The sequence below is a fragment of the Bufo gargarizans genome, chromosome 6 (genome assembly GCF_014858855.1).
Source record: "Bufo gargarizans isolate SCDJY-AF-19 chromosome 6, ASM1485885v1, whole genome shotgun sequence".
Lineage (NCBI taxonomy): Eukaryota > Metazoa > Chordata > Amphibia > Anura > Bufonidae > Bufo > Bufo gargarizans.
Window position 1 is genome coordinate 271,706,186 of NC_058085.1, and position 22,646 is coordinate 271,728,831.

Genomic DNA, 22,646 nt, shown 5'->3' on the forward strand with positions numbered 1-22,646 from the left:
TTTGTGCAATGCTCTGCATAACTCCTGTCAGCTCCTGTGCCCAGCATTTGTCTCCTCACTGCCTGCAGCTACTCGGTAAAGCTTTCAGCCCTGAGTCTGTGCCGCTGAAGGGGTTAATGTTTTTCCTCAAGAATCCAGGTAGAGAGCAACACATATCTGATCTCTTGAGGCTTGTGCAGGAAACATCATCAGAGCAGGGAGAGAAGCTGACATCACAGGTCATGTGACCCTCAGTGAAATCTGAGAAACCAGCAACTGGAGATAAAGTAAGTGAATTGTAAAGTCCTTTCATTTGTCTAGTTAGAAACATACAAAGAACAAAAAAAATATCTCAAGACAACCCCTTTAAATTGCCATGTTGGCACTGTGCAATAAATAAGTGTTTTGGATTGCAGTTTGGCCATTCAGTCTCTAAATGGTTTGCCATCACTGGTGTGAGTTCTCAAAACATATACATATAAGGCAGAGTTCAAATCGCCATTATTCCGTTCTTCTGATCCATCCTGTGAACATGGCTGAATAGATTAATTAATTCACTTATTTGGATTGCTTCTTCATGTTGTGACTTATTTGGAGGAGTCGTACCTTTTTAGAAGCGTGCACCCACACCTTGGGGGGCCTTCTACTTGCAGTGCTGCTCCTTTTGGTTGTTGTATAAGGACACCCTAACAGTCTCTCTAAATACATGCGATTACTACAATCCCAGTTTAATTTGCATAGTAGGTTTTCTCTTTGCATATAAGCATGTTGTGTTTTTTTTGTTTTTTTTTAATTATTATTATTTTTTTGTTTCTTCATAGGGAGGTGATGCTTCATATCCTCCTGGGCAACAGGCATTTCCTGGTGGGCAGTATCCTCCTGGAGGTGCCTTCCCACCTGCTGCTGGTGGAGGATACCCTCAAGCAGGTGGTTTTCCAGCTCCTGGTGGCTTTCCTGGGGCAGTGCCAAGCTATCCTGGAGGCAAGTTCTTAATTTTGCTGCCAATTTATTTTATTTTTTCCAGTAAAGGTTTCTGTTGTATTTACTAAGGAAGTCCATAATTTGGTAATTAAGTATGAGATTGCTTTTGTGCAGTGCTAAGTCTGTGTAGTGTCTTCTAGCACGTTCTTATCAACCTGCAGAATAACATTAGGGTTTGATCTCACGGGACTGCTAAGTGGCTGCTACCAGTAAGGCCAAGTTCAAACTTATTATATTATTTGGTCAGTTAGTTCCATCAGTTATTGTGAGCCAAAACTAGTAGTGAAGCCGACTCCAAGATAAGATCTAATGGAAAGATCTGCACCTGTTCTGTGATTTTTGACCCGCACCTGGTTTTGGCTTAAAACAAGACTACATTCACACGACCTTATGTGTTTTGAGGTCCGGAAACTACTGATTCCCCCCCCCCCAAACATACTCCTTCTGGCATCCGTATTGGATATTTTTTTTATTTTCGTATACGGAACGTAAAAAAAAAAAAGTTTGTGTGCAAGAGGCCTCATTGAAATGAATAGGTCCACATCCTATCCGCAAAAAAAAAAAACAGACTGGACACGGAAACAAAATACATCGTGTGCATGTAGCTTTAACGATGGTTATAACTGAAGTGTGAACTTGGCCTAAGGCCTCTTTCACACTTGCGTTGTCCGGATCCGGCATGTACTCCACTTGCCGGAATTACACGCCGGATCCGTAAACGCAAGTGTACTGAAAGCATTTGAAGACGGATCCGTCTTCAAAATGCTTTCAGTGTTACTATGGCACCCAGGACGCTATTAAAGTCCTGGTTGCCATAGTAGGAGCGGGGAGCGGCATACTTACCGTCCGTGCGGCTCCCGGGACGCTCCAGAGTGACATCAGAGCGCCCCATGCGCATAGATGACGTGCCATGCGATCACGTCATCCATGCGCCTGGGGTGCCCTGACGTCACTCTGGAGCGCCCCGGGAGCCGCACGGACGGTAAGTATGCTGCTCCCCCGCTCCCCACTACACTTTACCATGGCTGCCAGGACTTTAGCGTCCCGGCAGCCATGGTAACCACAGGGCTGTGGAGTCGGAGTCAATTTTGGGTACCTGGAGTCGGAGTCGGCAAAAAATGAACCGACTCCTACTAAATTTAAATTGGAATAAAAAAAAAAAAAAGCAAGTTTAAATGTTCGAATTCATAAACAGTTATAATTAATGACTTCTCTACTGTAAGAATAAAGGCCAATGCATGCAATGCCTCACGTAACCGCAAAACAAACGCGTTCAGTGATGTGAAGAAGCATGCTTTTCATATGCTTCACTATATGGCACGCAATGCACAATTAGGAGTGGCAACACATATACTTTCCATTGTGTTGTGTTCTGATGTTACAGGGAACACAATGCCCATGGTTATCCTCGCCTCTCACTGATGAGGGATTAAGTAAATATGTGTTTTGCTGGACTAGAGACACTTGTATAAGTGAAGGGAATGGAGGGTCAATAGTTGAAGACTGAAGCTGTAAACCATTGGAAAAACTGCTGTCATTCAGCTAAGGCTATAAAACGTGTAAACTCAGAATGTTATCTTAAAGGGACACTGACAGGGCCAATAAGCATATTGAGGTATATATATGGCACTACAGGTCTTATAATGGGTATTACAATCATATAAGTATCCCCCCTGTCCACATTATACATACAGTAAACTTTAAGTTTTATAACCTGCTCCAACGGTCTTCAATCTGCCCAAGGGGTGGCGTTTCACCTCTCTTGCTCCCAGCCAGCCTCCCCCAACTGCCGCTTAGAAGCGCCGCCCAGCTCATGAATATTCAGTTTGCTGGGCGGCTTCTGCGGTCCCCGCTCTGAAGCGCTGCGCTGAACAGTGCCCTGCGCATGCGCCGGCTCTTGTGAAGTCGGGGGCAGTAAGCGCCGCCCAGCAAACTGAATATTCATGAGCTGGGCGGCGCTTCTAAGCGGCAGTTGGGGGAGGCTGGCTGGGAGCAAGAGAGGTGAAACGCCACCCCTTGGGCAGATTGAAGACCGTTGGAGCAGGTTATAAAACTTAAAGTTTACTGTATGTATAATGTGGACAGGGGGGATACTTATATGATAATACCCATTATAAGACCTGTAGTGCTATATATATACCTCAATATGCTTATTGGCCCTTTAAACATGACTATGGGATTCTTCTAGGGAAATCATGTTTCCTTCCTGGATCCTCCCACTGCCCTATCTTCAGCAGAAGATCAGCACACAAAGGAGAAGGCAGCACCTTCTGCCCAACTACCTCTCTGTGCTAGAAGAGCTTAGAAGAACTTCTTTCTTTCCTTCAAGGAATGTATAAAATACATTTGCATATTAAATACAGAGGAGTCGGAGTCGGAAGTACAAAAAACTGAGGAGTCGGAGCATTTATCTACCGACTCCACAGCCCTGGGTAACCATTGAGAAAAAGCTAAACGTCGGATCCGGCAATGCGCTGAAACGACGTTTAGCTTAAGTCCGGATCAATGCCTTTCAATGGGCATTCATTCCGGATCCGACCTTGTGGCAAGTTTTTTTGGCCGGAGCAAAAAGCGCAGCATGCTGCGGTATTTTCTCTGGCCAAAAAACGTTCCGTTCCGGAACTGAAGACATCCTGATGCATCCTGAACGGATTTCACTCCATTCAGAATGCATTAGGATTCTTCCGGCATAGAGCCCCGACGACGGAACTCTATGCCGGAAGACAATAACGCAGGTGTGAAAGAGCCCTAAGGCTTGTTTTCTACCGCATTTCATATGTCTGCACTGCAGAAATGAAGGAAAGTATGGAGACTTGCATGCCCTTTTTTTCTTTTACTAAACTATGTAATATAACATTAAATGTGCTTTTGCAGTTTAGAAATTAAGTTTAGATTGTTCAAATGTTCTGGGTTAGACTAGGGAAATGTAGGTCTAATGTCTGGTAGGCTTACTCTAACTATGCATGTATGTTCCTTAATATTGCTTTATGTGGAAAAATTTTATATTATTCATATGCGCTTTTTTTTTCCCCCACTAGCTCCTGGATTTGGAACACCAGGTCAAGGTCCAGGATATGGAGCTCCGCCTGGTGCTCCAGGCTACGGAGCACCACAGGGTGTTCCTGGGTATGGTGGTCCTGGTTTTGGAGCACCTGCAGCTGGAGGGTATGGAGCACCTGCACCTGGGGGGTATGGAGCACCTGCACCTGGAGGGTATGGAGCACCTGCACCTGGGGGGTATGGAGCACCTGCAGCTGGAGGGTATGGAGCACCTGCAGCTGGCGGCTTTGGGGCACCTCCAGGTGGCGCACCAGGCTATGGAGGATATCAGCAGCCTTCTACTCAGAGTTATGGAGGTGGAGGACCAGGTCAAGCCCCAGGTTGGTGGTCTTTTTATTTTTTATTTATTTATTTTTAAACCGACCATATGATTGCTGGGATGCAAAACCAGGCCAGATCTCGCTGCAGATTCCTTCAATAAACCAGCTGTCAAATCTGACCTTCAGGTTGTTTGATTTTGATTGCTGAAGTCTCCACAAATTATTTCTTTTCTATTGTGTGCACCAATAAGTTCAGTTTGAGAACATTATCGCTGGCAAAGGTTCGCATGTACAAGTGTACTTTGCTGTTTGGTATCTTCTATGCTTTTTTCATGTTAAAGGGACTGGAGCAGTAAGCAGCGCTGTCATGTATATAAAGATCTAGAAACTTTTCTGAGGCCTTGTATGTCGACCAAGCCACTGACTAAAGTCAGGTGGTCTGCAAGTAAATAATCTAGCAAGTTTATTGTTAAAGCGACTCATCGCTAGTATGATGCAAATGTTTTTTACTTTTAGCCAGTAACTAGGGGGTTAAACGGTTAGCACAATGGATCCCAATTCTGGTCTCTGTTGATGTTACTGTGTTTTTCAGCTCCTTTCAATAGAGGCCAAATGCAGCATAAAATGTACATATGATGTGACTATATTACCACTACTACTTCTGTGTAGTTTATAATAAGGGACTAAGGGCTGAGTTCAGTTAGGGCTGTCTTACACGAGCGAGTCCATTGCGGGAATCGCGCTCCATGTGCGAGTGTGATCCTCCGCTCTGGACTTGCAGGAGCGCACTGCATTATCATGATTTATAATGCTATGTGTCTCTGCTTGACCTTATTTCTACAGAATCATACTGATAGCCTTATGTCACTATGATTCTGAGGAACAAAAGCCATGCAGAGACGCAAAGCATTATAAATCATGATGATGTAGTGCGCTCCTGCAAGTCCATAGCGGAGGATCACACTCGCACACAGAGCGTGATTCCCGCAATGGACTCGCTCGTGTGAAACAGCCCTTAGAGGACAAGAAGATGTGACCTCATGCACATGGCAGAGAACTTCTTATGAAATCTGAGGCATATGGTACGGTAGGGCCATTAGATTTGTTTGCTCAGAACTACTCTACTGTAATACAGATGCCTGCCCCCGTCTTCTGAACTGTCTCCCAAATGTCCATGTTTCGGTCCCCTCGAGGTGTTGTCTGCCGCAGTATGGTCACATGCTCCGCTACAACCAGTGACTGGCTTTAGGGGTGACGTGTCTCTTGCAGCCACGTCTCCGCTGAAACCAGTCATTGGCTGCAGCAGTAGATGTAAACACCATGCGGGGATCAGAACCTGGACAGACGGGAGGCAGTGCAGAGGATGTCAGTGGTGGGGAGCAGGTAAGTATGAATCTGTTTACAATCGTTATTCCCAGAGAATCCCTTTTTAATAAGAATACCTCTGTCTCACTTTGCCTTTATTTATACATATAGTGGCACATTTATTAAGGCGCTGGTCTTAATAAGCTCATACACTGGTGGTGAATCCGCCGGAGTTATGAAGAGGCGCAGACCTCTCCATAACTTCAGCGGATCCACCGCCAGTTCTAAACGTAAGACTGCTTCCGAGCTGTTACATTTAGACCATTTTGTACGCATAAAACCAGTCGTAGAAAATGGTAAATGAGGAGGGCCTGCTGGCCCGTCCCCTTCCCCACCCACGTTTTTAGACCTAGCGTGACCGGGAAGAAGTTGCTGATTGCGCCAGAAATACGCCTGATATAGGCTTATTTGTTTAATAAATGACCCCCATAATGTCATTATAAATGGGGTCCAAATGTGCCACAATGTTGAGAATTTTTTTTTTTTTCATTTCTTTGCCACTGTCGAGCTCGCATTAGGTGTGGACGGGACAGTTGCAGTATAGAATGACATTGACTGTAAGACTCTTGATTTGGTTTATGGAAATTTGTGAAGCCACAGCCGCCCATGTAAAATAAGTGTGGAAGTTCCCGTAGCAGTCTCGGTGCAAGCAGTCTGAGCATGAATAATTTACATCCTCGCGCAGAAGGTAAATGAGAGGAGGGGAACCTGCTCTTCAGACTGACAAGACCGCCACTGGCTGTGCTCCATTCGTACTGTTGGATTTGGTGCAAAATCCACAAGTCTTACAATTTACACAGAGTAAATTTTCGCTTCCCTTTTTTTAAATCTCTGATTTTGGTTCTTTGGCTTATTTTTCTAGGTGGATTTCCATCCGGACCAGCACCTGGACAACAACCTGCGGTAGGTATTGCTCGAATTCTGATGCTAGCAATTTGTGGATTAGAGGAAGGTGGCGAGATGTGTGAGATTGCTATTGTAACAAGTGGGATTGACAGACCTTGTAATCTATAGTTTTATATTGCATATTGTAGGTTAGTGTTCAGTCTCAGGTAGGTGATGCATTGCTGCTCATTGCTTGGGATTATTTAAGCATAATGTGTGCAGTGCATGCAGTAACCCTTTTAATCACATCTGAAGATGACTGCATCACTACTAATATTTTTTTTTATTTTTTTTTTACAAGATTATTGTATTTTAAAGAATATGATCACATTTTCAGTTGCTAGAGTAGCCTGTTGTGCCGTAAATATGCTGCAAACCCCAATTTATTTGCTGCCGCCCCTAATATTTCCTTGTATTTTTTTTCATTGTTTTCTAATTACTCCATGCTCTTATGCCCCCTTTGGTGTAAAGCCTTTTGGAGCAAGGTGATTGCATGCGTGTGGACTGGTTTTTATTAAATATTATAGAAAATCTGGCTGCATGTGTGTGTTCCCAAAAAGCCTTTGTGTCGTACACATCTCCCAGCTGTATTCTGTGTTTTCATCAGTTTCTTTGAAACTCAAAGGGGTTATGCAGTCGCTACATATTGATGACCCATCCTAAGGATAGGTCCCCAATATCTGATCGGTGGGTGTCCGACTTCCGACACCCGAGCCGATCAGCTGTCTGAAGAGGAGCCAGCGCGGCTTCTTCCAGGTTACACTGTACGTTGTGTTGGCGGGAGAGTGTAATTACAAGCGCTTGTTTCCTTCAGCTGAATGGACCGAACGCTTGGAATTGCACTGTACCGCCACTACAACCAAGATGAGCAGTGTAATGATGATGATGAAGCGGTGCCTCCTCTTCAAACAGCTGAAGGGTGGGTGTGCTAGGAGTCCGACCCCTGCCGTTCAGATATTGCTGATCATCAATATGTGCTGTTTGCACAACCCCTTTCTTTATTTAGTGTTTGACTTTATTACGTTAGGGAATTTTATTAGTCTGATCGCTAATTTTATAGGGGTTTTCCAGGATCAGAATCTTGATGGTCTGTCCTCAGGACTCTCTGGAGCCCACCGGTTAAGGGTGGGGGCTATTATCAACGATTGCAGTAATGGAAAATGTCCTTCAGATACCCAGAATGGCCAGTTGTCAGTTGTTTCCAATTTTTTTTTATTAATAGGGCTTAAATTGTATATCCCTAAAACCGTTATCAGTTTCTTCTACCTGATGTAGCGTTCTGACTACGACTTGCAGAGCTACAGAACAGAAAAACTTTCTATGGTCCTTCTGCAGACCGGTTTGCAGAGACCACCTTGAGTCTGCACACTCTGCTGCTTCCACCTCCCATAGACTTCAATGATCACACACACAGCTAAGACTCCTTAAGGATGGGGGTCTGTGCTCCCCACTGTCTTAGGATTGTTGAGGCATAGTGAAAGGTGATCTCTGCAGGTCTCTACCCAGAGCGACAAATTAAACTTTGCAATAAGATTTTCAGAAGTTGATCTGCTGTAACAGAAAACATTCAGAAAATGTTATTGAAGTGATATGAAAGAAATGGCAGATAAATATTCTAGCGGATTTGTGATTTGGAGTGTGAAGGGTTTGTACTGGATTAGAAAACCACGGCTGCTTTCTTCCAGAAACTGGGTCACTATTGTCCATGGGCCGTGTCTGATATTGGCTCGTTCTAGTGAAGGATTGAAATGCGGCTCATGGTTCAATGAACATCTCATGGTGATTGTCTAATATTACACAGCCCCATTTATAAATGAGTCTCTTTGACGGCTGTAGTTGTGGCATTATTGGTTGTCACCCAGATTTTGTGTAACTGCCTGACTGGTAGACGGGCTCCTTAATACTAAGAAGAGTGACATCCAGTATAGTTACCTAGGTGCAAAGTACAGTAACACTTGTCTTATGGATCTGGCTGAAGCGTGTTGAGGCTGGGTTCACACATTTTGGTTGAGGGGCACCATGCTGAAATGCGTTAGAGCTGTTTTCAAATTGACAGCAGCAACATTGCAGTTAACATTTGACAAGATAACCCCCTTCTCACGTATCCACAAGATAGGTGATAAATAACAGATTGTGAGGGGTCCTACTGCTGAGACCTCCCACAGTCCCAAGAGTGAGGGGTCCCTAACTCCTTTTGGATGTCGATCCACCTTTCCATTCACTATTGTGAGGCTGACAAAATGCTGTTTGTCGTCTCCACAGAAGTGAATGGAGCGTTGGACCGAATTGTACACTGCCACTCTGATTTAGAGAGGGGGTGGGGGTTGCCGTTGTCTCAGAATAGTGGTGGGCCCCAGCAGACGGACACTGTGCGATCCTTTATTTGTCAACTAGATGGGTTTTGTGTGATAAGCACACTCATTGACTACTTTTAGCTGCACTCAATTTGAAAACTAGACTAATCTATATGTCGGCACGTCCCCCGTTGGAATGTAATGGGGGTGACACGTCTCGCTGCTGCTCCGTTTAAAGTCTCTGGGACGGTCAGAAGTAGCAGAGGAGAGCGATGACCCAATCTTGTAATTGTGAGGTTTACAGATGACCCCTGAATCCTTAGCTTCCACATTTGCCTGCTGAATCTGTTTGGTTGTGTTCCACACTCATTGTGGCAAATTGTGAACTCTCCATCTCAGCGCATCACGAGACATAGTTTCTGATGTGATACATGGTCTCCAACTTAACATTTCTGTCTCACATCTCCTCCTATAATGTATGATGATGATTTTTCAGCCTTTTGCTGCTGCAATGACTGCCACTCAGGGAACCATCAGAGCTTCTGCCAATTTTGATGCACTCGCCGATGCCGAAAAACTCAGAAAGGCCATGAAGGGATTTGGTATGGATTTTACCTTTTTTATTTTATTCAGAGCTCTCTATTTGTTTAAGTAACATTCCTCGTTATATGATTTGTCTTGTGTCTATTACAGGAACTGATGAACAAACCGTAATTGATGTCATTGCTAACCGTTCTAATGATCAAAGACAGAAGATTAAGGCGGCATTTAAAACCGCATATGGAAAGGTATGCTCATCAGTAAAGGTGGCTATTAGAGGAACATCGGCAAAACATGGTGATTTTTGGTAGGATCAGTTGACTAACTTGTTAGTTTCCTGATTCCCCCACAAAAGCAGACGTGGCTGGGGGAGGGAGGTAGAGAACGGTTGGGCAGTTGGATTTTCGACATGAGCAATCCTTGGTTCTCATGGGAGGTAAGATGCCACCAGAGCACATCGTTACAGGGGTTGGAACAACTGTCGGCTATCTAAAGGCCCTTTTACATGGGCCGACAATTGGGATTGATCCACACTTGTTCCCGATCATTGGTCCATCTAAACATGCAGTCGATTAACTGATAAAAGCTTGTTTGTTGGGTGACTGCATCTTTTAGGCAGCACTAAAAATAATCGTTTGTCTTTAGCACATCTCTCCATGTGCTGGTGACAAGTGAAAACTGTTTGGGGGTCTACTGTCCCCAAATCGACCAGAATTACAGCATGTTAATGCAGGCACGGTTATTGTCCGTCTGTATTAGTTATTGTACCGAATATCTGCCTGTGTAAAAGGACCCTTAGGCTACATGCACATAACAGTGGGAAAAAAAAAAGATAAACTGACCCATTGAATTGTATGGAGGCACTTGGTCAGTGAAAAACAGACAGTATAGAACATGTTCTATTTTTTTTATGTCCGTTTTTCACTGACCATCAAAAAATAAAAAAACTGCTGTGTGAATAACCCCATAGACTACCATTGGTCCTAAAACAGGCGTTAAAGTCTATCACGTGTCTGTTTTTCGCTGTCATGGTCATGTAGCCCAAGGTGTATGGCCACCTTAAGACAAATGCAAGCATGAGGGGTCTCTGACGCGCCTGGACTGCTCGGTTACTGAGACGTATGGTTGTTTCTCCTCCTGAACAATATTTGAATACAGCTGGGGTAGAAATCGGTGATACTTGCTTAGGCAATATCTATGCAAACAGCACAGTGATTGTTTTGGTTACTGCACCTGCTGTATTCAGTTTCTGTCATGCTTCAGACTTCATCCGAGGCAGGCAGGGTATATTACATTTGTCTGCATTGAGATCAGACAGAGGGGCAACTTATCTAAAATTTTATGCCACAAAAGTGGCAAAGAAGTCGCGAATACGTCTCTCGCAATATTTGTGGTATTTGTAATTATTCTAAATTATCTCATTAATTTCAGAAACTTGCATATTATAGTTGAGACCAGCTCATAGCTGACACATGTTTCAGTTTCTGGCGCATAGATAGCCAGATGCACTAAATGTATCATTTAAGAGGCCTCTGCGCATCTTGTTCCAGTGGACTTTTTACGAAGACTGGCATGGCATATGAAATGCCAGTCCTGCTAAATCTGCCTCAGTGGTTCAACAGTAAGACACGGGGTGAGTTGTGGATTGTAAGGTATATTGTGGAGGACGAAAGGCATTGATGCAGGGTCTTTGGAAGACATCTGGGGGAAGCGGCAAACTATGGGGAGGGAATTTTTAGAGTCCGCTTTGCAGGACATTATGTCAGCATAATTTGTGCCAAATGTATCAGATGGTATGTACCTGTACAGAAATCTGGAGTGCAAATCGCCTTGACTTTTTTTAATCTCATAATCTATAAAATCTTGTAACTTCTACCATAGATGTGTTTTGTTTGTTTTTTGTTGTAAAATATTTGGTCTGACTGGATTGTGATATTCTGGCTTTTTTGAGTAGCTAGTAACTGAATGAAATACCGTAGATGACAAGTGACTTTATGTACATAACTTGTCTTTTATGACCGGATAGGATATGTTTTTGTGGTGTATAATTTGATACAGAAGTGAAAGTAAGTCTCCAGCACCCCACCTGCTGTCTGACATTGGTATTGTACGTCGGGTGGATTAGTGACTCGATCACCGCTGCGTTATGTTGGCAGTCTGGAGGGAAATATTTGTCTTCTAATTGTGCGGTAACTGGAGGCCTAGAGATACATTTAATGACATCCTTATGTTTGATGAAGGTGAGTTAATGATCATGTATAAAGCTGATTTAAAGGGAACTTGTCATGTGGATATTTGTATATAATTAGATTATAATCTATAATTAACTACTAAAAAGTATCTTGGATGTATTTACTAACTGGTGTGACAGATTGTTATCTCATAATATACACACAAAGATGCCGCAATGCTTAATGAGCTGATTTGAGTCCAGCTTTTTTTTTTTATTCAGAGCTGTAGCCACTCCCCTGCCCAACTGCTGCTGATTCATATGGAAAATAACTGTCAATCAGCAGAGCTTATCCATACAAGATGTTGGCAAATTGACTGGGTCAATTAAAGAAAGTGACCCAGCATTTTGCTAAGAGAATCGGTCATTTTATTTATGTTGCCCTTAGTTAGGACACCATAAAACTGGTGACAGGTTCCCTTTAAAGTAGAACTCCTGCAAAGATTTCTAGTCTCTGACCTGCTAGAATGTGATGTCATGTGACCAACTCTCTGATCCCCAACTGACACAGGACAGGAAGTCTGTTACGTTTCTAGTCATTTCTATGACCCTGCTTTCACACATGAGCGTTCCGAAAGGAGCGCTCTGTATGCGCGCTTGTACGGGTGTTTACAAGCGCGCATACAGAGACAGGCGTGCACACATTGTCGCGCGTTCCCGAAAGTCTATTGTACGGGAACGCGCGACAAACGCTCAAAAAAAGGGTCAGGTACTTGTTTGAGCGTCGGGCGTTTTACAGCGCGATCGTACGTGCTGTAAAACGCCCAGGTGAGAACCATGCTGATAGGGAAGCATTGGTTTCTCCTTGTTGTGCGTTTTACAGCGCGTAGGAACGCGCTGTAAAACGCTCAAGTGTGAACCCAGGGTGAGTGTGAGACTCCCAGGACAACATAGAGAAACAGACTTCCTGTCCACACATAAGATGCTGTGTGAGTTGGAGATTGCTGATCACATGACACAGGTGAGAAGCAGAAGGGAGGTTATAACTCACAATTACAGCCACTGGTAAAAAAAAATACATTCAATACAGTTTACATCATGTACCTTACAGGTCCGAGAATACATTTTTTGCGGGAGTTCTTCTTTAAGTAATTATTTTGTCCTGCACTTGTGGTTCATGCAAGACTTGGAGTTCCTAATCATAGCAGTGTATCTCGAAAATCATACTTAACGTGTGCTATTTTCTTTTTGCTAACCCTGGAATCGCTTGTGGGATCAGTTTAAGTACCCGCGTGGACAAGTATTAGCCGTCTTCTGCCTTCACTTGAGAGGACAGCACAATTAAAGGGTCGTCTCACTTCAGCAAATGGCATTTATCATGTAGAGAAAGTTAATACAAGGCACTTACTAGTGTATTGTTATTACTAGGGATTAGCGAATCGACTTCGGATGAAACATCCAAAGTCGATTTGCATAGTATTTCGTTTGAATACTGTACGGAGCGAGCACTCCTTTATAGTATTAGAATGTATTGGCTCCTATGAGCCAAAGTTATTGCTTCATGAAGTCTCACGAGACTTCGCATAATAACTTCATAAATCCCATTTCTGCGGTAAAAAAAAAAATTGGCCGAACTCCGGTTCGGGTTCCAAGGTACCTCTCACTCCGTACAGTATTCAAACTAAGTATTATGCGAATCGACATGTTTAATCCGAAGTCGATTCGATCATCCCTAGTTGTTATCCATATTACCTCCTTTGCTGGCTAGACTCATTTTTCCATCACAGTATACACTTATTGTTTCCATGGTTACAACCACCCTGAAATTCCAGCTTCGTTGGCCATGCTTGCACACTATAGGAAAAAGCGCTGTGCCTATGTGCGTTCCTATGGTCCCGGCCACCAGAGAGGCCAGTGTTTTTTCCTATAGTGTGCAACCATGGCCACTGCTGCTGGAATGCAGGGTGGTCATAACCATGGAAACAAGGAGTGTATAATATAATGGAAAAATGAGTCTAGCCAGAAAAAGAGGCAACATGGATAATAACTAGGCCTGCAGTAAACTATTTTAGAAATAGAGTATTCTACAGATTTTTATTTTTACGATGAATCGAGTATTCTAATGAGAAAAAATGAATTAATAGACTGTTTTCCTTTTATAAAAACTCATCAGTCCCCCAACAACCTTCGTTCCCCCCTGTGCAATCAGTCCAGGTGCATCAGCTCTCCCCCACCCCAGTGCCTTCAGTTCCCCTACTCCCCCTCCTAGCCATCAGTGCCCAGCCGCAGTGCCAGTGAACTAAAATGTCCTGATGTGTGTACGTCAGGATCCAGTGCAGCGTTGTGCGAGCAGGCGGGTGACCACTGAGCGTGAGTAATGGCAAGCTCTTCACTCACATGGCACAAATGAATCCGTTTTTTAAATTAATTTTTTTGTGTTGAGTTAATCTATTTAATTCGAGTAATTGTTTCAACTATAATAATATATTAGTAGGTGCCTTGTATTAACTTTATCTACATGATAGTGAGACGGGCCCTTTAAGACTCTGTTTTCGCTAAGTCCAGAACCTATGCTTTTCATATTTACCAGGAAGCTTCCAGCTTTTACTCCAAACGTGTGCCTTTTCCCTTTTCATGCAATAGCGGCCAATAGTGTCCTCTTGGCTGGCATCTATTGTTGTGGTATGGAATAGTGTACACTATACTATTGTATACTTCTTAATTTATTACAGAAACCCATAGGCACCGCATCCCACTGTATGTCTAAGCAGTGGGATGTGGCAGTCTTCTCTTGGAAGTATAATTTGAAAGATCCTTTCAATTTGTGCCTCCTCTGTAAGCTCTAAAGATAATGTGAATAAAGCCAAAGATTGTCTGTTTGCTGTGATTATGCCACACGGTGTATGTGTGTGCACGCCTGGTCTTTCATATGCCAATAAATGTTTGCAGGTCAAAGTCACCATCTACTTGCTTGGTTAAAGTGTCTATAAACACTATTGGCTGTGATTTATCTTAATACTTGTTTTTTTTGTTTGTCCTTTTAGGATTTGATTAAAGATTTGAAGTCTGAGCTCAGTGGCCATGTTGAAGATCTCATCGTCGCCCTCTTTATGCCTCCAACGTATTACGATGCCTATTGCGTGTACAATGCCATGAAGGTAACATTGGACATCACACTTCAGCACAGTACACTTGTGTGAAAACGTTACTATCTAACAGCCGTCTTTCAAAATGAGCATGGCAGAATTTATCAGAGATGTTCCTATGTGATAAAGGGGTGTAATCTATGTATGTGGATCTCGTGTGATTTCCCGAGCATGACGCAGTGGGCGTTGTGGGTCCACCTTTAATTTACATATTCAGCCTGAGTCCTATTTTCAGGATGCAATGGAGAAGAGTTCTTTGCTCTTATTTTTTTATTTTTATTTTTTTAACCATAATCTGACCATTTTTAGATTCACCTTCTCCTTTTCAGTTGCTCCTATCTTGTAAAGGGGGCTGTTCACATCTCTTTAGCTCTCTGCTGATCTTTCCCCTGGGGGGATGTTTGCATACTCAGGAAAATGGCATTTAGATGTACCCCTTGGCAGATCAGTTGACTTGACCCCTTCCAGACTGCCCACTGGATATCTATGTCCTATCTGCACATACCCTGTGCAGATAGCACGTATATAAACATTCAGGCAGTGCTTTAATCCCAGCACTGGGATTAAATCTCCTGCAATCTAGCAGGTTGGCTCCTGGCTGCGAGACCCTGTAGGGGCCCTGAGGAAAAGACCAGAGGCCCTTCCTCTGTTAGTCCCGACAGTCACATGACCGCCGGGGGTGTCTAAGGCAGGAGCAGAGCGCTGCCTGTGTGTAATGCTTCTGTGTATGCCCCACTTACAGTGGAAACAATGAGGTCTTTTAATGTTGACCAAAAATAAATTTAAACAAGTAAATTAAAAAATTTCAAATGCTGTTGCTAACAGAAATTGTCACCATAGTCGCCCCATTCACTCAAACCTATAGAGGTTATAGAAAGTTGGGGTCACTAAACCACTGCGTGCACAAAGTTGCCTGGACATTCAGGCCTTTTTTAGGCCCAGTCATGAAAGGGTTAATAGGGTAAACTGACTTTAAAAGATGAAGCTTTGGATTCAGACCTGCTTTTAGTGTGTGTGTACCTCTGCTTTGTAGAACACACTAGCACGGTGGACTAATGATATTCAAATGTGTCCTAACGGCAGATGGCTCGGTGGACCTAAAACGTGATGTGAACTGCCTCAGAACCATGTGACTTATGTGATGTTTGTGATTTGGGAACAAATTCTACTATTCAAATTGGATTTCTCTATCTGTTTTCATCCAGTTGCTTGTGAACTTGACGTGTTTAGTTTGTTCAGCTGTTTAAGACATTTTTTATTTTTTCTCTTTTTCTAGGGTGCCGGAACAAAAGAAGGTGTGCTCATTGAGATTCTGTGCAGCAGAACGAACGTTGAAATTAGGAACATTGTTGCATGCTACAAGTCCGAGTTTGGTCGAGACATTGAGAAGGATATCCGGTCTGATACCTCTGGTCATTTTGAGAGGCTTCTTGTGTCTATGTGTCAGGTCAGTTGAATAATTGTTATAATGCTCTGCTGTAGATGTAACTGTATTTGACAGCTTGCTAAGGCTACGTTCACATCTCCAGTAAGCTGATCCAGCAACGTTTTTTTTTTGTCCATCGGAATCCCAGCACTCATGCTGGAAATCAGCCGAATCCTGACGAGTCCCATTGTTGTCTATGGGGTCCGGCCGTGAACAGCATTATCTGGTAATTCTGGATCCAGTGAACTCTAGTGTAACCTTACATTACCCTACTTCATGAGATTTCCTTACCTCCTAACTTCCAGTCGCACCGGAAATGACGTGGGGAGGCGTGCCGGAGTTGTGCCAATCTGTGCATGTGCAAAACGACAGTTAGGTGAAAATCTCAGCGGCACACCGGGACACTGCTCATGTGCCGGAGAGCCTCAGTAAGGAAAAATTACGACCCAGTGCGCAAGCGTAGCTGACTACAGAACATCCATCCGATGTTCTCTGCAGGAACAGCTTATCAGAGATGTGAACTTGGCCTAAGGCTCTATTTCCATCTATATCAGGTTTCTGTGTTATAAGTTGCAACCATGAAGCAGTGCTGGATCCATTGCATAACAGAGGCTGTTGACTTTATAATGAGCACTAATTTTCCTGTAACAAAACATGGAATCTGTTACTGAGGTGTGAAAAGAGCCTATGTAGAATCATTGCTGTACTAATCCATAGTAGTAGATATTTGGAAACACATCAGGGCCTCGTCGCAGATTCTGTCATATCTCTGGCCAAAAAATAAAGCTGTATGCAGCACTATTTTTATTTTATTTTTTACGTCAAAATGCCAGATCTCGTTATAAGTCATTGGTGCCCTTGGTGAACAAAGACTAAAGCCTCATTCACGCGTCAGTATTCTGGTCAGTGATTTCCATCAGTGATTGTGAGCCAAAGCCAGGATTAGATCCTCCAGACATAAGGTGTAAGGGAAAGATCTGCACCTGTTCTGTGTTTAGAGCCACAACTGGTTTTGGCTCACAATGACTGATGAAAATAGCTGACCGAACACTGATATGTGAATGAGGCTTAACTTTTCCTTTCTTTTTTTTGGAGGGGGAGAATTTTGGAATAAAGTTTAATGTAGTTTACTTGGCACATGAGGCAAGAATCTGAATTGGATTAAAATAATTTATTATCTGCGTTATAAGGGACAGCCAGAAAGTAAAGGCCCTATTACACTAATCGATTTTTTGTGCCAGTTATTTGGAAAGGAATGCTCATTTTTATTAATTGGCCCATATAATAATGCTGCCAATAAATGAGCGAACACTCATATGTTGGCTGATTTCCATCTTTCATCAGGATGAAGGATGCCCAGTTATTGGCAGTATAACTTGCTGTGCAATCGGGGATCATTAGAACTGAATGGAGAGGAAAGATTGAGGTAGCAATCATTACCTTCCCATATTCTTTGCATCAGCCTGTGCAATAGGCCGATGCAAACAAGCACCGATGGACACATTTATCCTCAATCGTCCCTTATCCTGTCCAAACATTGCACAGTGTAATGTGCCCCTAAGTAAACTCCTGGATTGGTTTTGCCTGATGTCTCCAGCTTTCAGGCCATTCGCATTTGCTACCTTTTGCTAAAAGGTTTTATAATTTCTCAGGCAAATCGAGATGAAAGTACGAATGTTAACATGCAACAAGTTGAACAAGATGCCCAGCGTCTGTACCAAGCTGGTGAAGGAAAACTGGGAACAGACGAGTCTTCCTTTAATTTGGTGCTGGCCAGTCGCAGCTTCCCACATTTGAAGGCTGTGACAGAAGCATATGCCAGAGTAAGTAAACTAGTTTGCCTGCTTGTAGAGACGCATGTAACGTTTTGATTAATCTTCAAGTAATAAATTGGAAAGTGATTATTATTATTTTTTATTTTTATTTTTTCCTTAATCAACTGACACACAATAGTAACTTGCTGGAGGGTGGACTTTTAAGGCTCTATACAAAACAGTACCTACTTGCTCATAGACCCATTTCTTCGAGGGAGTGTTCCACAAACTGAACAGTTGGGTGGGGTTTTTACAGTTTGCACTACAGTGATGTTCCTGAGCAGAAGATCTTAAAAGTGTTGGTCAATTTATGTTTCAGTGTTAGCTAGTATGGCACTAAATGAGAAGTGCACATTTGGCCAGTCTGAGTACACTCGAGCTCCTTTTTTAAAGTACTTAATGGATACTTAAGGCTGTTTGTTGTAAAGCTAACTTCACGGTTTCTTACAGTTGTCCAAGCGCGACTTAATAAGTGCCATAGGAAGAGAATTTTCTGGCCATATAGAAGATGGATTGAAGGCAATTTGTAAGTAAATGCACCCAATACATGTAATTTAAAAAATAATTTTTTTTTTTTTTTTTTATGGAGGGTGGGCAACTTTTAAATCCACTGAAATGTCATAGATGAATGTAGGAAGATCAATTAACCCCCTCCTGCACAGTATCTTTAATTGTATGCTATGACATATCAGAAGATTCTTTTCACAGAATTTTCCCCTATCAAGAATAATTTAACTGCTCGGCATCAGCTTATGCAGAAGAATCATATTAGGCTAATACTTGCATTACTGTTAGAATAATCATTTACTGAATGTAATCAGTAAAAGGCTTTTTATCTTTTGGATGCTGTTGATGTAGATCTCATTACTTCCTGTTTTTGATCTCTGTTCAGCTGTAGGCAGTCTAGAGAAAGTATGCTCAGCATGCAGCCACAGTACATCAGTGTATGAGCCTTCTTCCATTTACTGGCTGCAAACAGAGTGGCTGACACTTTAGTTCTGTCCTAGCTGTGGTCGTAGAAGTGTTGGTATTTAGTGCTGTAATAATTCATTTAAATCTATTTACAGTGCAGTGTGCTATAAACCGTCCAGCCTATTTTGCTGAGAGACTTTACAAGTCCATGAAAGGAGCAGGTACCAAAGACTCCACTTTAATCAGGGTGATCGTAACCCGCAGTGAGGTATGTTTCTAGTTCACATTGATTAGAACATTTTATACAAATGTACATTTCATCTGATAAATATGCCAGGGACATTCCTAAGGTCTTATAAGATCCAGGGCATGGGCACAGAGTCACCCAAATCCAGGTCCAAGTAAGGCTACTTTCACACTAGCACTTTCCCTTTCCGCTATTGAGATCCGTCATAGGATCTCAATAGCTGAAGAAAACGCTTCAGTTTTGTCCCATTCATTGTCAATGGGGACGAAACTGAATGCTCCAAAATGCGTTCCGTTTGGTTGCGTCCCCATTGTGGATAGAATAGCACTGCAAGCAGTGTTTTTCTGTCTGATGTGGTGCTGAGCAAGAGGGATCCATTTTCTGACAAAATAGAAAACTGATCCGTCCCCCATTGACTTTCAGTGGTCTTCATGACAGATCCGTCTTGGCTATAGAAGACATAATACAACCGGATCTGTTCATGACGGATGCAGTTGGCTGTATTGTTGTAACGGAAGCCTTTTGCAGATCCATGACGGATCTGCAAAAAACGCTAGTGTTAAAGTAGCCGAATACCACTATACACGCCTTCAAACATTGCAGCCATAGAGACATGTTTAACAGTACACTATCTAGTACTATGGCTAAATTGTGCCACATTATACTAGCGGCGTTTTGTTAAAATGCTAGCCAACACAATTGCAGGTGGCAATTTTGCATGCAAAAGGTTTGTAGCTACAAGTCAAAACCAAAAAGAGCCTGAGACACACAAACCCTCTTAACAATAAAAGTTGGAGATGCGCATACATGCCACTAATGAATACAGCATGTATACATGCACATCTCTATTACCTATGCCCAAAAATCTCTGCAATCCAGACGCCAATAGACATCATAGTCAGAGTTGACAGATGTCCTGATTGGTGCAGTGCGTGATTGTGTATATGATCATCTTTTCTTGTCATAAAAAAAAAAGGATTCGCACTACCCAATTTGGATAGTCAGAGAAATAGCACCACCCTTGACCACAAGTTGTTCCTGGTATTGTAGCTTGGTTTTAGTGAAGGGAGTATGGCTAATCTGCAGTACCAGACATCTTTGTAGACAGTTGTGGTGTTGCTTTTGGGAGAAGAAACCCATTTTATCTAATCATGTACAATCCCTTTTAATCTTGTCGTAAAATCCTGTAAATGCAGAGCTGCGCTTTATGCCAGGTTCATCACAAATGTCAATGCCCTGTCGGTTTTTAATCAACGGGTTGAACATATTACTATGTCTGTAGGGAGAAGGGACATGCAAAAGCTTTATAATTAGTGGTCGGTTTGAATTATGTATTTTTCAATGTATTTATGACAAAAAAAAAGGCATGAATATATTGATAATTCTCCCTTATTGACCTCAAACCACTGCGGTACTTTCATAGCTGTTATAGAGGGGATTTCTGGGATTCTCATATTGATTGCCTATCCTTGGGATCGGTGGGGGTCCAACTCCGTCAGCTGTATGAAGAGATTACTATGCTCCCTGAGCACTTAGGCCTTTTTCTAGGCCATGTGACATCATGTTCATTAGTCACATGGACTAGGCACAGCTCAAGGTCTTGATGGGGCAAAGGTAGAGTTGGCACAAATACTGTTTGCAAAAAAAATGCTACAAAAAAAACACGTGACCCAAAACGCCAACATGTGGTTATTTTAGGGTTTTTCTAGACCCACCAGTGCAGATTTGTGTCAGGGCCCTACAAGTCTTCTGGACCAGTACTACAGTTGAAATAACGGGCTTGACTACAGATCTTAGTTTAGTTAATCATTATTTGCGATGGAACATTATATTTTATCTGGAATCTGATCCCACACTTTGTTTTTTCAGATTGACCTTGTGCAGGTAAAACAAGCCTTTGTGCAAATGTACCAGAAGAGCGTTGCCTCCATGATACAAAGTGATACGAGTGGAGACTACAGAAAGCTGCTGCTTGCCATTGCTGGTCAATAGGATCCGTCCAGTGAATGCAGTGTGCTGGGGTATATGTGTTCCACGTGGTTAATATGGTTCTGCAGGTGTCTGTACAGGAGGGAGGGGATTGTGTTCTTTTTTTTTTTTGGCGTCTTTGTTACCCATCAAACAATCATGAAACCACTTCTCCTGGGATTTGCTCCACCTTGTGTATTGCCAGGAAACTTTAGACGCATTAGTCATTTTAGTACTTTTTTCCTTTGAAAAATATATTACACTTTGTACTTAAAAACGACAATGATGTTGTTATAGGTATTTCCATACTCGGCATAATTCACATGAAACCTGCATATAGCATGAATAAAATTTAATCCTTTTTGTTTTCTACCTACACTTGCTGTGTTTTGTACTCCTTTCCGTCTGTCATGTAAACTTATTTGAATTTAAAGGGACACTAAAGAGAATACTGATGCTCTGTGCGCAGGGTCTGAGTATAAGTAAACAACTTTCTCTCCAGGTGACCAAAAACCTTGCCAAATGGCAATCATTTATGGTTGCATGGTTTTATGGGTAGGTAAACTGATGTCTTGGCTGCCTGGTTTCTACTCAGTGTGGCTTTATTCCGGATTTCCATTACGCCCCATGACAGCACCTGTGAGAGATCCTCCCCCTTCCGGACAGGAAACGGGAACTTCCCAGATCTTTAAATTGGTCCATTGCCCTCCACCACTCAGTTCTTTCTTGTTTCCTGTCATGGGACAGGAGGATTTATTTTCAGGTCTATCTTTGGGCTGCAGGACCTCTAGGGTTAAATTGATGGAAACCTAGTGGAGGTACCTGTCGGCGTAAGTCTCCACTAGGAGCCGCTGAGAAGCCCGGCGTTTGTCTCCCTTTTCTTCAGCCATGGGGGGATGCCTGTAGCTGCCTCGGTCCCTGCCTAGCCGGCGAAGCTGCGGCGTGAGGGGGGAGGTTAATCTTCTCCTCTCATTGAGGCAAACTACAACTCCCAGAATGTCCGAACAGCCTACAGCAGGGCATTGTGGGAATTGTAGTTTTACAACAGCTGGAGGGCCGCAGTTTGAGGATGCCTGCTATAGAGTCTGATTCGGAGGAAGGCGCTATTGCAGATTCGGATGCCTCCTCTGAGGATTTGACAGGGAAGCCGTTGTTCAGAGCAGAAGATACGGATATACTATTAAAGGCGGTTAGATCCACGATTGAGCTGGAGGAAGAAAAGGAGTCCAGGTCTAGGCCAGAACTTATGTTTGAGAGCCTAAAGCCTAAAAAGTCTAGGGTGTTCCCCATTCAGGACTGTATCAAAGACCTAATTAAACGTGAATGGGAGAAGCCTGACAAAAAATTCTTTATTCCTAGAGCGGTCAAGAGAAAGTACCCCTTTGACGATCAGGAAGTGTCAGCCTGGCAGGAGGTTCCGAGAGTAGACTCCCCCGTAGCTAAGATAAATAAAAGATCAGCTCTCCCGTTTGAGGATTTAGGGTCCCTTAAAGATCCCATGGACAAAAGAGCTGATGCATACTTAAGGAAGAATTGGGAGGCATCCACTTCTGCCTTTAAGCCAAATATAGCGACTACTTCGGTAGTGAGGTTATTAAA

General features: G+C 42.9%; 1 protein-coding gene across 3 annotated transcripts in view; it reads left to right on the forward strand.

Annotated features, from left to right (window-relative positions):
• The window catches only part of ANXA7 (annexin A7), a 118,082-nt gene extending 96,657 nt beyond the window's left edge, over positions 1-21,425 (forward strand). For 2 of the 3 annotated variants that reach the window (XM_044299303.1, XM_044299306.1), the window contains exons 3-14: positions 801-960; positions 3,999-4,340; positions 6,508-6,548; positions 6,680-6,697; positions 9,321-9,426; positions 9,518-9,612; positions 14,579-14,692; positions 15,957-16,127; positions 17,759-17,929; positions 18,371-18,446; positions 18,988-19,100; positions 20,949-21,425. In XM_044299303.1, coding sequence (XP_044155238.1) covers positions 801-960; positions 3,999-4,340; positions 6,508-6,548; positions 6,680-6,697; positions 9,321-9,426; positions 9,518-9,612; positions 14,579-14,692; positions 15,957-16,127; positions 17,759-17,929; positions 18,371-18,446; positions 18,988-19,100; positions 20,949-21,071 — 1,530 coding nt within the window. In that variant the 3' untranslated portion in view covers positions 21,072-21,425. The remainder of the gene's footprint in view (positions 1-800; positions 961-3,998; positions 4,341-6,507; positions 6,549-6,679; positions 6,698-9,320; positions 9,427-9,517; positions 9,613-14,578; positions 14,693-15,956; positions 16,128-17,758; positions 17,930-18,370; positions 18,447-18,987; positions 19,101-20,948) is intronic. The other variant, XM_044299304.1, reaches the window with a different exon arrangement.
• The last annotated feature ends 1,221 nt before the right edge of the window (positions 21,426-22,646 follow it).